General features: G+C 52.0%; 1 protein-coding gene across 1 annotated transcript; it reads left to right on the top strand.

The window, feature by feature from the left end:
• The first annotated feature begins 214 nt into the window (after positions 1-214).
• On the top strand, positions 215-12643 carry TXN2 (thioredoxin 2). Its single transcript, XM_070407978.1, has 4 exons — positions 215-284; positions 1063-1325; positions 3666-3789; positions 11779-12643. Exons 2-4 carry the CDS (start codon positions 1063-1065, stop codon positions 11890-11892), a joined length of 501 nt encoding a protein of 166 aa, XP_070264079.1. The 5' UTR covers positions 215-284; the 3' UTR covers positions 11893-12643.
• The last annotated feature ends 599 nt before the right edge of the window (positions 12644-13242 follow it).

The raw sequence follows: 13242 nt of genomic DNA, 5'->3' as shown, positions 1-13242 counted from the left end.
TTTTCCGGTCCCTCCCCTAGGGCCCGCCCTTCCTTTTCCGGCCTCTTCCCCAATCTCCAGAGCTCCTTTTTTCCGGTCCCTACATGAGGCTCCGCCCCTTTAGCTGTCACTTTTCCCTCCATCCTCATTGGCCGAAATCCGAGCCGCACCCTCCAGTTGTGCTGAGACGTGCCCCAGGTTGCCCGTCCCCGGAAGTGACGCTAAGGCCCGCCTCTAAGGAAGTGACGGCAGAAGTGCCCTTGACAGGCGGGAGGGCCGGGCTGTGCATCTCGCGCTGCAGGGAGGTAGGAAGCCCATGTGGGCGGCTGGAGGTGGTGTCACGGCCCAGGCACGCTGCGGGCGCGCTCCCGCGGGGTCCGGCGGCCGAGTGGGCGGAGGCCCCGGGCGGGAGGGCTTGTCCTGGGGAGAGCCGGGGTCCCTGGTGGGGTCGGGTTTCCCCAATTCCGTCAACACATGCGTCCCTTCTTTTTTAGTTACCCCCCACACTCCTGTTGCTGTACCTTTTAGTTCCTCCGTGAATTGTGGTTTCTCTTCCCTGGTTTTTTTACAACCCCCACCCTTTTCCCTTAACTTCCCACTAAAACACTTATTAAAAGGGATTGATAGCGTAAGGACTTTGCAGACGGCCTAGGGTTCCCATGTTGACTCCTATGTAAGAATAGTTGGGTTACCTTGGGCGAGCCACAACGGAGCCTCCGCTTTCCTATCTGTAATACCGGCAATACTATATGTAGAAACTTTCTCAAAAGTTGGTCTGGGAGGACAATCATGTATATAAGGCACGTGGCCCTTAGCAGTAAATACTGTGTTTTTCCCCCCGCCCATTCTTCTGTTGTAATAACACCGATACCCTGATTTCTTTTTGGTTGTCAACTAAATTTTCCTGTCCTGGTTTGCAATTCCTTCTTCCCTTTGATTCTCATTCTTCACTCACCTCCACTCCGGAAAGCTTATATAATTCCTGGCATTTTGCTCCCAGCCCTGAATCCTGAGCCCCCTGGTCCTCCCACATACCTTGCTCGGGTTCTCTGCCACAGCTCTTCCTGCCTCTCCCCCTCACAGATGGCTCAGCGACTTCTCCTGAGGAGGTTCCTGGCCTCCGGCATCTCCAGGAAACCCCCTCAAGGTCGGTGGGCACCCCTCATCTCCAGGGCGCTGCAGGCCCCACAACACAGTGCTGGTGAGCTGACAGTAACATCCAGCCAAGCCCGGCCATTGCACACCACCAGAGTCTGCACAACAACCTTCAACATCCAGGATGGACCTGACTTTCAAGACCGAGTTGTTAACAGTGAGACACCCGTGGTGGTGGATTTCCATGCACAGTGAGTCCTGGGGCCCAGGAGAAGATGGGGTGTCGCTTGTTCAGATAATTTTGAGTGCCAGCTACGTCTCAGTGCCACGTTTGATGCTTCTCATACATTGATTCGCAGCAAATACTGGGAAGACCCAATCCGTGCTCTCAGCGATTGAGTGTCGTCTGGTAGGAGACAGACCAGGAAGCAGTCTTGAAAGCTCACTGTGATTAGTGCTGGGAACCACCTGTGTTCTGTAGTCACTGCCCAAATGGCTCAGCGTCATGTTCAGCTGAGACCAAAGCAGGGAAAATATAACTAGAGCAGTGGTTCTCAACCTTGGCTGCACATTAGAATCACCTGGGAATCTTTTTAAAATCCTGATTTCTGGGCCTCATCCTCTGGAATGTTGTGAGGCCACAACATTAGTAACAAAGAAACAGAATTTCCCGAGGATGAGGCCCAGAAATCAGGATTTTAAAAAGTTTCCCAGGTGATTCTAATGTGCAGCCAAGGTTGAGAACCACTGAACTAGAGCATCATCTGTCTTTGGGTATATACCACTTCCTGGGCCTGCAAGTAAGTTTATTTTATTTCTAACATTTTGCCACCCAAACTGGGACGGGATAGCTAAAAGTTTTCAGTGCCACCACCGTAGTGCACACGTGTGCAGAGAATGAATGGGCAGGAGTTTCTTTTCTGGGCCGTATGAGTTTGTTTTCAGCATGTTTTAGTGCCTATGGCCTACTGACTTTTAGCATGGCCTTCTTCCCTTCTAGACTTTTGGGGCCTGGCTACAAAAAAAACTGGACGAACGCCTCAATGAGATGTTCTAGAAGGAACCAGTGTAGCCTGAGTTACAAGTTGGGAGGCTTTCTGCACAGATCTCTGACAGATTCTTTTGCTTTTTTTCCTGTTTTCTCTGACTCACAGTGTCACCCCGGGAAGGCCATCTGATGCCCTTGTACTTCCCTTTCTTCTCTTGTCATAGGAGACAAGGTCTTGCAGACTGGGTTTTGAGGTGTTGAAATCTCTGAATGGAAAGGGTTTTAAAGGCTGAAAATGAAATAGGAGTCAACAGCCAGGGATTCACGGAAGGCAGAGCTGTTCTGCCCTCCTGGTATAGTGAGCGCTCCAGAGAGGGCTTCCAAAGTGAATGACAGCCTGGCTGGTATGCCTCTGGTTAGAGTGTTGGCCCTCACACCGAAGGGTCTCAGGTTCGATTCCCAATCAAGGTTACATACCTGGGTTGCAGGTTTGACCCCCGGCACCAGCCGGGGCACATGCGGGAGGCAACAGATCTCTCCCTCCCTCTTTCCCTTCCACTCTCTAAAAATCAATGTGAAATGAATGATAAATGGGGTGATGCCTTGTGGGGAAGCGCGGGACTTGGTTGGAAGGTCTGCAAGGAGGATTCTCTGAAAGGTCGGGGGCCTCTGGGGGGACCTTGCTGAAGGCGGCAGCCCCTGCCTGACTTTCCCAAACAAGCCCCGTGCTTCCCCACAATAATTCATTTTCTTGTCCAACAAGAAAGCAGGGTGTGAGTTTGTTCATTCAGTGCCAGGCACTGTCCTTAGTGCCACATACCTGGGGATGACAACCTGTTCTTGAAAGCTCACCACCTAGAAACACAGTGTTCAGTGCAGCGATGGCCGCTGACACGGGGCCTGGGGATCACAGAGGAGCCAGGGCTAAAAGAAGACACTTGGAGCACAACCTCGGGTTGCAGTCTCCGCTGTGCTTCTTACTAGCTGTGACCTTGCTAGTTTCTTACCTTGCAGGGGCCTCCATTTCTCAGTTTTCTTTTCCTTTGCGGGGTGGAGGGTTCTGTGTAGGGAAAGCTGAGCCGGTCCCGGCACAGTGACTGACATGTTGTAGACACCGCCCAGCCAGTGGTTTCTCCTCCTTTTAGTTCTGAGTCAATGAAGTCTTCGAAGTAATCCTATAGCTTACAAAGCATGTTTGCCCGTGTTGCCTTCGCTGACTTCTCATCACAGCCCTGAGAGTAGTCTCTCTTTTTCACATGAGGAAACCGGGCCCCAGAACGATCAGCTGGTTGGTGAGGAGCCTCTCTTTGAACCCAAACCTCAAGTCCTGTGTTTTTCTACATGGCAACACATTTCTTTTAGCTCTGTCGAAGTAAGTGAAATAACCTTTATAAGAGTCTCAGGATGAGGCCCAGTTACCGAGTCTCCGGGCATTGCCATTTGGCATAGCAGCATTACAGGTTAATATTCAAACACTATAAACAGAGGTAATAAGGGCAAAAGGTCCCTCGGAAAGATGTGGGTCAAGGGCATGTTCTGGGGAGCCCGTAGGTCAGTTGGTGAGTGCTTTTGTGACGGGGTGCTTCCTTTCTCCCCTTCCCAGGTGGTGTGGCCCCTGCAAGATCCTGGGGCCAAGGTTAGAGAAGGTGGTGGCCAAGCAGCATGGAAAGGTGGTGATGGCCAAGGTGGATATTGATGACCACACAGACCTCGCCATAGAGTATGAGGTATGGATGGGCAAGGGATTGCCACAGGGCGGTTGGTTTGGGGCAGTGGTCGGCAAACTGCGGCTCTTTGGCCCCTTGAGCGTGGCTCTTCCACAAAATACCAACTTCTGCGCATGGGCCACGAAGTTTCAATCGCACTGTACATGCGCGCCCGCACATGGTATTTTGTGGAAGAGCCACACTCAAGGGGCCAAAGAGCTGCATGTGGCTCTCGAGCCGCAGTTTGCCGACCACTGGTTTGGGGGCTGCTTGGGGCCACGGGATGGCTGGTGCAGGAGATGGATGTCTCGGAGAACAGTAAGGGGAGGTGTCCTGATTTTCCTGGAGCTCTCAGTGACTCAGAGCACTTTGCTAAGGTGACTCCATTGAACCTCTCAGCCACGTGTCTCTCTTTGCCACCTTTAGAAAGTAGAATGCACGACCAGGCGGTCCTCTGCATTCCGGGACGTTGATGCATTCCTTTGAACCCGAATTCATTCATCCACAGGTCCAGTCAGCAGTCGTTTGAGAGCCCTACAGTGTGCCAGGCATTCAGGCTCTGGCACAGATGAGCTCCTTGAACAAGCAGACAGGTCATTTCCATGTAGGATGAGAAAAGACATGCACAAAAGAAGGGACTGATTGTATGGGGGGTGGGGGTGCCCCGAGCGGGGGGACAGGAAGGCATCATATTAGAGGGACTCTGAGCAGAGCCATGAAGGGTGCATGGTGAAGAAGGAAGGGCCAAGAGCAGGGCATACACAAGGACATGAAGTCTGATTTAGAGTCCCTTAAGTGCCAGGTGCTGTTACTTGGTGCTGTCCAGATGGCAGTGACAAAATCCTGCCTTCATGGAGCCTACACTCTGGTATTTTAGGTTAGGGTTAGCCAACTTTCTCTAAGGGACCAGGGGGCACATATTTGAAGATTCATAGGGCATTGGCCTCTATTGCAAATACTCAACTGTCATTGTAGCACTGAAGGGGCCATAGACAGTATATAAACAAATAAGCATGGTTGTGTGCAAATAAAACTTTATTTACAAAAGCAGGAAGCCGGCCCTGACCGGTTTGACTTAGTGGATAGAGCGTTGGCCTGCGAACTGAAAGGTCCCAGGTTCGATTCCGGTCAAGGGCACGTACCTTGGTTGCGGGCACATCCCCAGTAGGAGGTGTGCAGGAGGCAGCTGATCGATGTTTCTCTCTCATTGATGTTTCTAACTCTCTATCCCTCTCCCTTCCTCTCTGTAAAAAAAAACAATAAAATATATATTTAAAAAAAAAACAAAACAAACAAACAGGAAGCCATCTGGCTTTGTCTGTGGGCAGTAGTTCCCTGATCGTATTGTAGATAATAAATGCTATTGAGAAAAATAAATCAGGGAGAGGGGCTGAGAGTGCTGAGCCTGGGGCGGGGAGGGTTTCCTTTTCCAAAGGGTGGGCTAGGGAAGGTCTCAGGGAGAAGTCCACATCTAAGACCTGGGGGCAGCTATTGGAAGAGCAGTCTGGGCAGAGCAGACTTCAAATGCAAAGGCCCTGAGGCCAGGGTCTCACAGGTTTGCTCCCAGAATAGCAGGGCCTGTGTGCCTGCAGCAGAGCTTGCTTAAAATCCCAAACCAGACGTTGGTATTTAAAACTCAGAAGATTTCACATGAATATCCAGGTTTCTGTTTCTCTGGAAATACCTGGATCTGGCTGGAATGAATCCCCTCCCCTCCCTCCTTCAGATAACAAGTGACTGAAAGAGGGGGCCTCCTCCTCAGAGTTTGGAAGTTCAGGATCAACTCTTCCCAGACCAGGTCAGGCAAAGACGCACATCCTCCAGCCCAGCGGTTCTCAACCTGTGGGTCGCGACCCCTTTGGGGGTCGAACGACCCTTTCACAGGGGTCACCTAAGACCATCAGAAAACACATATATAATTACATACTGTTTTTGTGGTTAATCACTATGCTTTAATTATGTTCAATTTGTAACAATGAAGTTGGGGGTCACCACTACATGAGGAACTGTATTAAAGGGTCGCAGCATTAGGAAGGTTGAGAACCACTGCTCCAGCCTGTCCTGGAGCAGGAAGTGCAGGTGGAGGGTGGAGCCCGTTGAGCTGGGATCACCTGAGGGAAAATCAGGCTGCCCTGTGCTGGGCAGGCAAAGCCGTTACTAACTGCTGCAGGTGTGGGGGGGGGGGAGGGGGGGTGCGGTGCGGGGGGGATGTTACCAAGGTAGACCATCTGTTACCTGGGAGAGAGGAGCCTCAGTTCTCCTCTTCTTGAGGGAAGGATTTCCATCAAGAGACAAAGTGTAGAAAAGTAAGCAAGAGTTTCCTGACCACAGCAAAAACACATTAAGGACATGGAAACAGGACCATTGCTCTCCCGACTGCCAGGCTCATGGGGTCCCTAGAGGTCAGGGGACATGTGCCTGAGGGGGGAGGGACCCTCATTTTCAGGGGTTTTAAAGTCTGGATATTTAGGGGAGGTCTTAGGGGCAGGTCAGTAAAATATTCAGCTTTATGCTGATTACCAAAATTAGATTTTTTCTCTAAATTTGTCTGTGCTTGGGTGTGGTTGGCAAATGGCACTTAATTGGATTTCTGTTATCTGTATCCCTGTGTAGGGTGATTTAAGCTATTTACTCTCTGGTTGGGAAGAAGTGCAAACCTTTTACTCTTCTTTTTTTTTTAAATATATTTTATTGATTTCAGAGAGAGGGAGAGAGAGAGAGAAACATCAATGATGAGAGAGAATCATTGATCAGCTGCTTCCTGCACAGCCCACACTGGGGATCAAGCCTGCAACCCGGGCATATGCCCTGACCAGGAATCAAACTGAAACCTCCTGGCTCATAGATCGATGCTCAACCACCGAGCTGCGCTGGTCGGGCAAAACCATTTACTCTTAAGTGTCCTTGGTTTAGGGAAAATAGGATTTACGAGATGGCTATAAGTGCTGTTTAACTATCTGCCTTAATTTCCCTATCCCGCTTGTCCCAGAATTTTCCTAGCTTTTTACTATTCTAGAACACCCATGGCACTGGGGCAGCCGCTTACAAGAGCTTGGGCGGGGGGATGAGTCGCTGTATTTTTCAAAAGCTCTCCCACTGATCACTCAGTCAAAGGAGCACTTGTCTGACCATTCAGATGCCCCTAGCTTTCCCTACTTGCCCTCCGTCCCCCGGAGGCCCACAGCAGCTGGGAGAGTGAGGGTGTGGCCTTCTGGTGTGAGCTTAGGGCTGGAGCTCCTGGGCATCCCCAGGACGATGGGCAGGCTTAAAGTCTTATGCTCCCTCTGGCACTGCCCGACACCACAGCTTCAGGCTCAGCCAGTGGAACCTCAGCAGACACAACCATGTGCCAGGAACTGTGGTAACCGTGCAGATGAAAAGAAGAGTAGCCCAGTCCTTGCCAGTGGTGGTCACACTGGTGGTGAGAGCTCCCAGGACACCCCACCTGCATTCCAGGGGACCTGGTGATGTAGGGCTGGGCACCAAGGTCCTGTGTTAAGCCTAGAAAGTGGGCCGGGGGCTGGGGAGGGGGGGCGTTGGGGAGACACACGACTCTTATGAGATAAGATCTCTCTCCTCCTCTCACTGTCCAGATAGTATGTGGAGGTCACGCAGAAAGACCCCAAGGCTGCTGGGCCCAGTCAGCTGAGCCCACCCTCCTTGTTTTGCCAAGCCCTGGGCAGATGTCACTGCAGGCTAGGAAGCTCCAACAGGAATGCTGACACACACACCCCCCCCAGCCCGCCCTTCCTTCCTTCCTTCCTTCCTTCCTTCCTTCCTTCCTTCCTTCCTTCCTTCCTTCCTTCACACCTGTCCTTTTGGAAGAGAGCCTGAGGAAGCCGTGGCAGCTAAGAAATCCGAAGTACCTCCTGTGATAGCTTCCTCCAAGGCCTGAAGTGCTTTTCCAAATGTTGGATAACGTGTTGGAGAAACTGCTTAAAATTATATGCATGGAATTAAGCACATCTTCCCGAGCCTTCCTGAGCCCCTATGCCCAGCACACCCTCATGGGTCTCTTTCCTCACACAAATGCCTCTCCCCTCACATCCCACTTTTTTTTTTTTAATATTTTTGTTGATTTTTAGAGAGAGGGGAAGGGAGAGGGATAGAGAGATAGAAACATCAATGAAAGAAACATCATGGATGGACTGCCTCCTGCACGCCCCCAACCTGGGCATGTGCCCTGACCGGGAATCATACCAGCGACCTCTTGGTTCTTGGGTTGACGCTGATCCACTGAGCCACACCAGCCAGGCTCACATCCTACTTCTTATGCTTGGAGTTTTACTCTTTTATCTCCTAATCTTACAGAGTGCCCTTCAAAAAGCATTAGGAAAACAGCTAAGAGGGAAAGTCACCTGTAATCTTACCATCCAAACACAGCCACTGCCAACTTTTAGGGTCCCTCGTTTGGGTTTTTTGTTAGTTTTTTTTTTTCATTTTCATGTTCCATATAACTTCATAGACAGTCCATAGCTGGAATGTACTATATACTTCAGTCACTACCATATCCCCTGTTTTGAACATCTTCTAAATCAGTGCTTCTCAAACATGAATATGACCTGGGATGTTGAAAAGCAGCCTGATTCAGTAGGTCCAGGTAGGGCCCAAGATTCTGCATTTCTAACAAGCTTCCTGGTGATGCCACTGGGAGTCTGGGACCAAGTATCGAGGAGCAAAGTTCCTGGCTGATGTGGCTCAGTGGTTGCGATCGACCTATTAAAAATTTATCCAATCCACCCGGAGGCCACAGTTCAATTCCCGGGGGGGAGGGGGGGAGGGCGGGGAGAAGGGGGGACGTGCAGGAGGCAGCCGATCCATGATTCTCTCTCACCTTGATGTTTCTGTCTCTCCTCTCCCTCTCCCTTCCTCTCTGAAATCAATAAAAATTAATTTTAGGAAAAAAGTTAAAGCCCTGGGCTGGCCGTGGGCCATGATACTCTTACAAAGGCCCTTCTCACCTGTCAACGAGAGGGTTCCCTCCTGGTGGTTTGGAAAAAATTTTAATGACATGTGTCCACAATTACAGCATCATACAGAACAGTTTCAGAACCCTAAAATGCTCTGTGCTCCCCTTTTCTCCCTCCTCCCCGTGAGCCCCTGGCAGCCACTGACCTTTTTACTGTCTCCACAATGTTGCCTTTTCCAGAAGGTCATGGAGCTGGATTTGATTTTTTTCAATAGTAGTTTCCCCAGGAATCTTCCTGTATCTAAAAGCTTTTACAAAGCACTTGGCTTTTCTCGTTTGAAGCCTGGCATCCTTTTAACGCTTCTCTGTTTGTGCTTCCTAGCCCTGCGGGGACTTGGTATTTACCTCCAATTCCTCGTTCTTGGGCCGAGGTACCAGGTAATTTGATCACTGCTTCACGGACAGCCAAGTCAAATCCCAGCTCCACCCCTTGTCGCTCAATCTGTGTGCCTCAGTCTTCGCGTCTTGAAAATGACTCCAACTTGAGGCAAGAATTTATGAGATCACACACACAAATGGTAAAAAGCGCTCGATATGTGGCAGCCAGGGTGACAGTCATCTCTCCCTTTGCATTAGTTCTGCAATTAGCTAGGAGGAGGTCGCCAGTCCCTTGCAAAGCCTAGCACTGTGCCTGTCCCTTGGTAGATCCTTAACAATTGGAGGAAACTGGGGTGAGACGGCTTGCAGGGACATGAGCTCCAGGAGAATGTGCCCAGACCTATGTGCACTTCCCTGAGGCCGTGTTTATAAGCACCAGCCCCCTCCAGATTTGTGAGCCAAACTCAGGATCAGCAAAGCCATATCCTCCTCCTTGGGGTGAGGGGAGCCCAGTCACAGCCCCGGTACCCCTGCAGTGCTGGGAAAATCCAGGCTCTGGCATGCCCGCGGCTCTGTGTATAAGTTTATGTGTATGTGTATAAGTTTAAACTTCAAAGGACACCCTTGATCAGTAATGACAGACCTTGGTTGTCATGAAAATACAGTCATGGCGTGTATGCTGTACACCCAGCGGCTGCGCGATCTGTATGTGCGAGCACATGTGTGGCTACACGTGCCATCATGACAGGACTTACCTGGAGTTCTTGAGGAAAACAAGACCACTTCAGTCCTGCTTAGAGGACACGTAGAAACAATTCGGTCACTTCACATGCAATGACATACAGCTTTTGTTTCTATTAAGAAACAGAGGACAAAGCCCTGGCCAGCCAGGTAGCTCAGACAAACAAAAAAACACTGATAATTAAAAAAAGAGAGGACAGGGTGGGATCCAGCAAGGGCCAAGTGAAAGTTAGTGCTTGAAAAGTTGCCAGATTTGAGGCGGCTCCCTTCACAGACCACTAGAGGGTGCAAAAGAACAAAGCACCAGCCCTGTGATCTTAACATCAAACCATGTGCCTCAGTGGCCCCTGGTGCATCCAGGAGCATGCTTTTCTGGGCCCCGCCCGTGTCTGGAGACAGGGCGCGCCACATGCTGGACCCTTGCACTTCATGCCATCACCCAGGCCAGAGTCAAGAGTGACAAGGACAGGAACTAGTGACATGTGGTCCGCCCACACATGCCACCCACATCAGCCCCAGGCTGGTCCTTAAAGGGCCCTGAAGACACTAGCCAAGACGGACCGTGTCATCTTACCTGCTGCGTTTGTCCCCAAAGGCCATTAGGAGAGGGTGCCAGGCCTGCCCCATGAAGTCTGTGAGTGGCCTGCGGTTCTTTGTAACTGACATGCGTACAGCTGAGCATTGTAAATGCTAAGACTGGCTTCTGAGGATGACTCATGGGCAGGACAGCACCCGGGATAAGTGAAGACCTGGTATGTTTGTCTAAATCACTGCTGTAGTTAACTTTGTGGAAGATAAGTCAGTGTTTATCTTGTTGTGTTTATATATTTTTTTTCCAAATGGCCACCAGTGGCAGGCAGGGAGCCCAGGGAACAGAAAATGCTCATTACCGTCAGCAAATCGTGTTACAGAGCATCATGGGCCTTATTTACATACCATGTCATCTATGCAGGTCCCCTGAGGGAGCTTGAGAGGACGCCTCATAGGCCAAGAATGCTGCCGCCAACCCCCATACTAAATAAACGCCAGGCCATATATTGCTGAGCCCTCTTCCCACACTGTCCAGTACCAGTTGGTGACTTTCTGGACCCTTTTAACCATCAGGGCGTTTAGCTGAAGTGGTTCTCATGGGGCCCTGGGTTAGACTGTCCTGCCCTGCCCTAGGCAGCCACCATATGCTGAGTGCCCACTGTGTACCAGGCACTGTGCCAGGTTCTAACACTGCTGGCGGCCCTGCCAGGTGCAGGGCACTGTGCTGAGAATCTGCATGGATTATTTCGTTCAGCCCCCACAGCCTCTAATATGAGTCCCGTTAGTGTCTCCGGTTTACTGATGATAACACTGATACATAAGAGTGACAAAGTGGCTTGCCCAGAGTGGCCCACGATGGGCTCAGCCAACTTCAGAGCCCAAGCTCCCAACCACTCAGCTCTGTATGTGAACCTTTAGTCCCTAACCCACACCGACAACTAGATACTACCTCCCCTGTTTGATGGAAGAGGAAGGACCCTGAGCTCCGAAGGAGTGTAACCTGGCCGGGGGCCCCAGCCAGTGAGCCGAAAAGCCAGGTTCAGACTCCATCTCCAGGTCTCCCCTATCCCAGGCTGCCCCCCGGGAGAGTTCTCTTAGCCCCTCAGCTCTGCCCCGCCCCAGCCGGGCCTGCAGCTGCATGGGTTATTTTAATCTCCTGTCATTCCAGCCAAACCACTGGGCCAGTGAGTCAGTCATGCGGTTGGGGGAGGAAGGATACTTCTGGGAGCCCACAATGGAAAAGCTTCTCCGGGGGGGGGGGGGGGGGGGGGGGAGGCGGGGGGACCTCCAGCCCTGCAGTCCCCCTGCACCAAGGGAAGGGGCCCGCCCAGGGCTGGGGCAGTCACTGCCCTGCATGAGCCACCAGCCTTCCCCACAGAGGCCCGGGGATGGCGACTGAACAGTTCACGTCACCTCTGAATGACTTGGCCTCCCTTGTCCCCTCCGTCTAGGTGTCGGCTGTGCCCACCGTGCTGGCCATCAAGAATGGGGACGTGGTGGACAAGTTTGTGGGCGTCATGGATGAGGATCAGCTGGAGGCTTTCATGAAGAAGCTGATTGCCTGACAAGCAGGAAAGAACCCTGATGCTCTTGCCCGCTGGGGCCCCGTGGTCCTGGGAGGACCCTGATAGAACTCAGTCCTGTGCAGGCCTTTCCCGCCTCCTCCCTTCTGTCTGGCCCCTGAGGGCCCATGTTTGGAGACCAGGCCTCCAAGCACAGATCCTCCAGTGCTTCCAGCCCGGCTGACTGCCAGGGTGGCCGCCAGGGGAACGGTGCTGCTGCTGAGCTGGGGACAGCGGTCTCCTACACTCTCAGTGTCTGCTCCCTCTAGGGCTGTCGCAGCTCTCCCAAGGTGCTTGGAGAGCCTGGGCCCAGTAACAGCTTGTCCTCATCTCCCCGGGCCCTTCTGATCCTAACCCCGGTGCCTGGCTCATCTGCCTCCTGCATTTTTCTTTCCTGCTGTTGTTTTGTAAAAAGAAACCCAAACAAGTGAGAGTAATATATAATTCTCTCATTTTTTATAGGTCTGTAATAAAGAACTTTATGTGATCCTTCTACCTCCTGCTGTGAAGAACAGACCCTGGGCCCCACACTAAATTACTCTGTAGCCACCACCCCCTCCCCAGCCCCCACTCCCCACCCCTGGGCCACCTCCCCTCTTTCCTCCCAGGCACCAGGGCAATGAACACATTGGGCTCAGGGAGTCCTGCAGACTCAGACTCCACCCTCCCTCACCATTAGTAGGCCCTTTGGTTCTCTGAGCAGGAGGCTCTGCTGTGAACAAACGAGACCAATAAAATGGAGGTTTGCACTGTCGCCAGCTTCCATCTGTGGCTCTGGGAGCACTTGAGACCCTTTCCCAGCCCGGGATGCTCTCTCCCTGTCTCTGACTTTCCACCACCCACTTGCCCTTGATCAGCCCTCTCCCTACTAACACTTGTCAGTGATGGCCACTGTTCTAGGGACACCTTCACACACACATTGGCCCCATTATACAGATGAGGACACTGAGGCTCACAGGCCACAGATCCAAGGTTTCTACCCAGGCACATGTTTGCCTCTGAAGCCTGGGCTGTTACCACTGGTCCCCTTGATCCTCTGGGGCCTCCTCTACTGACTGGCACATGGCCACTCCCATGTGACGCCCAACCCCTGAGGGAGCCCGCCGGCTGTCCATACTGCAGGAACCCCTCAGCCTTGGGGCTGGGCTCTGTTCTCAGCTCCCTGAGGCCCACAGAGGAGGGCTGGGCAGACCAGGCTGCCAGCTGAGGGGCCTGCCTCCATCTCCTTCCTAGGTTTGAGCTGCCCCTTGGCTGGGTTGCCCAGATGAGTGCCAGATATCCAGGAGCCATGGGTGCTGGACAGCAGGGTATCCTAGCACCCTCCCCCTAGATCCTGGGTGCTATGTCCACAGC

The sequence above is a fragment of the Myotis yumanensis genome, unplaced genomic scaffold (genome assembly GCF_028538775.1).
Source record: "Myotis yumanensis isolate MYYU_CA2020_CCGP unplaced genomic scaffold, mMyoYum1.0.hap1 SCAF_3, whole genome shotgun sequence".
NCBI classification, from domain to species: domain Eukaryota; kingdom Metazoa; phylum Chordata; class Mammalia; order Chiroptera; family Vespertilionidae; genus Myotis; species Myotis yumanensis.
The sequence above is the reverse complement of the archived record's forward strand: the minus strand, read 5'-3'. Positions and strand labels throughout refer to the sequence as shown.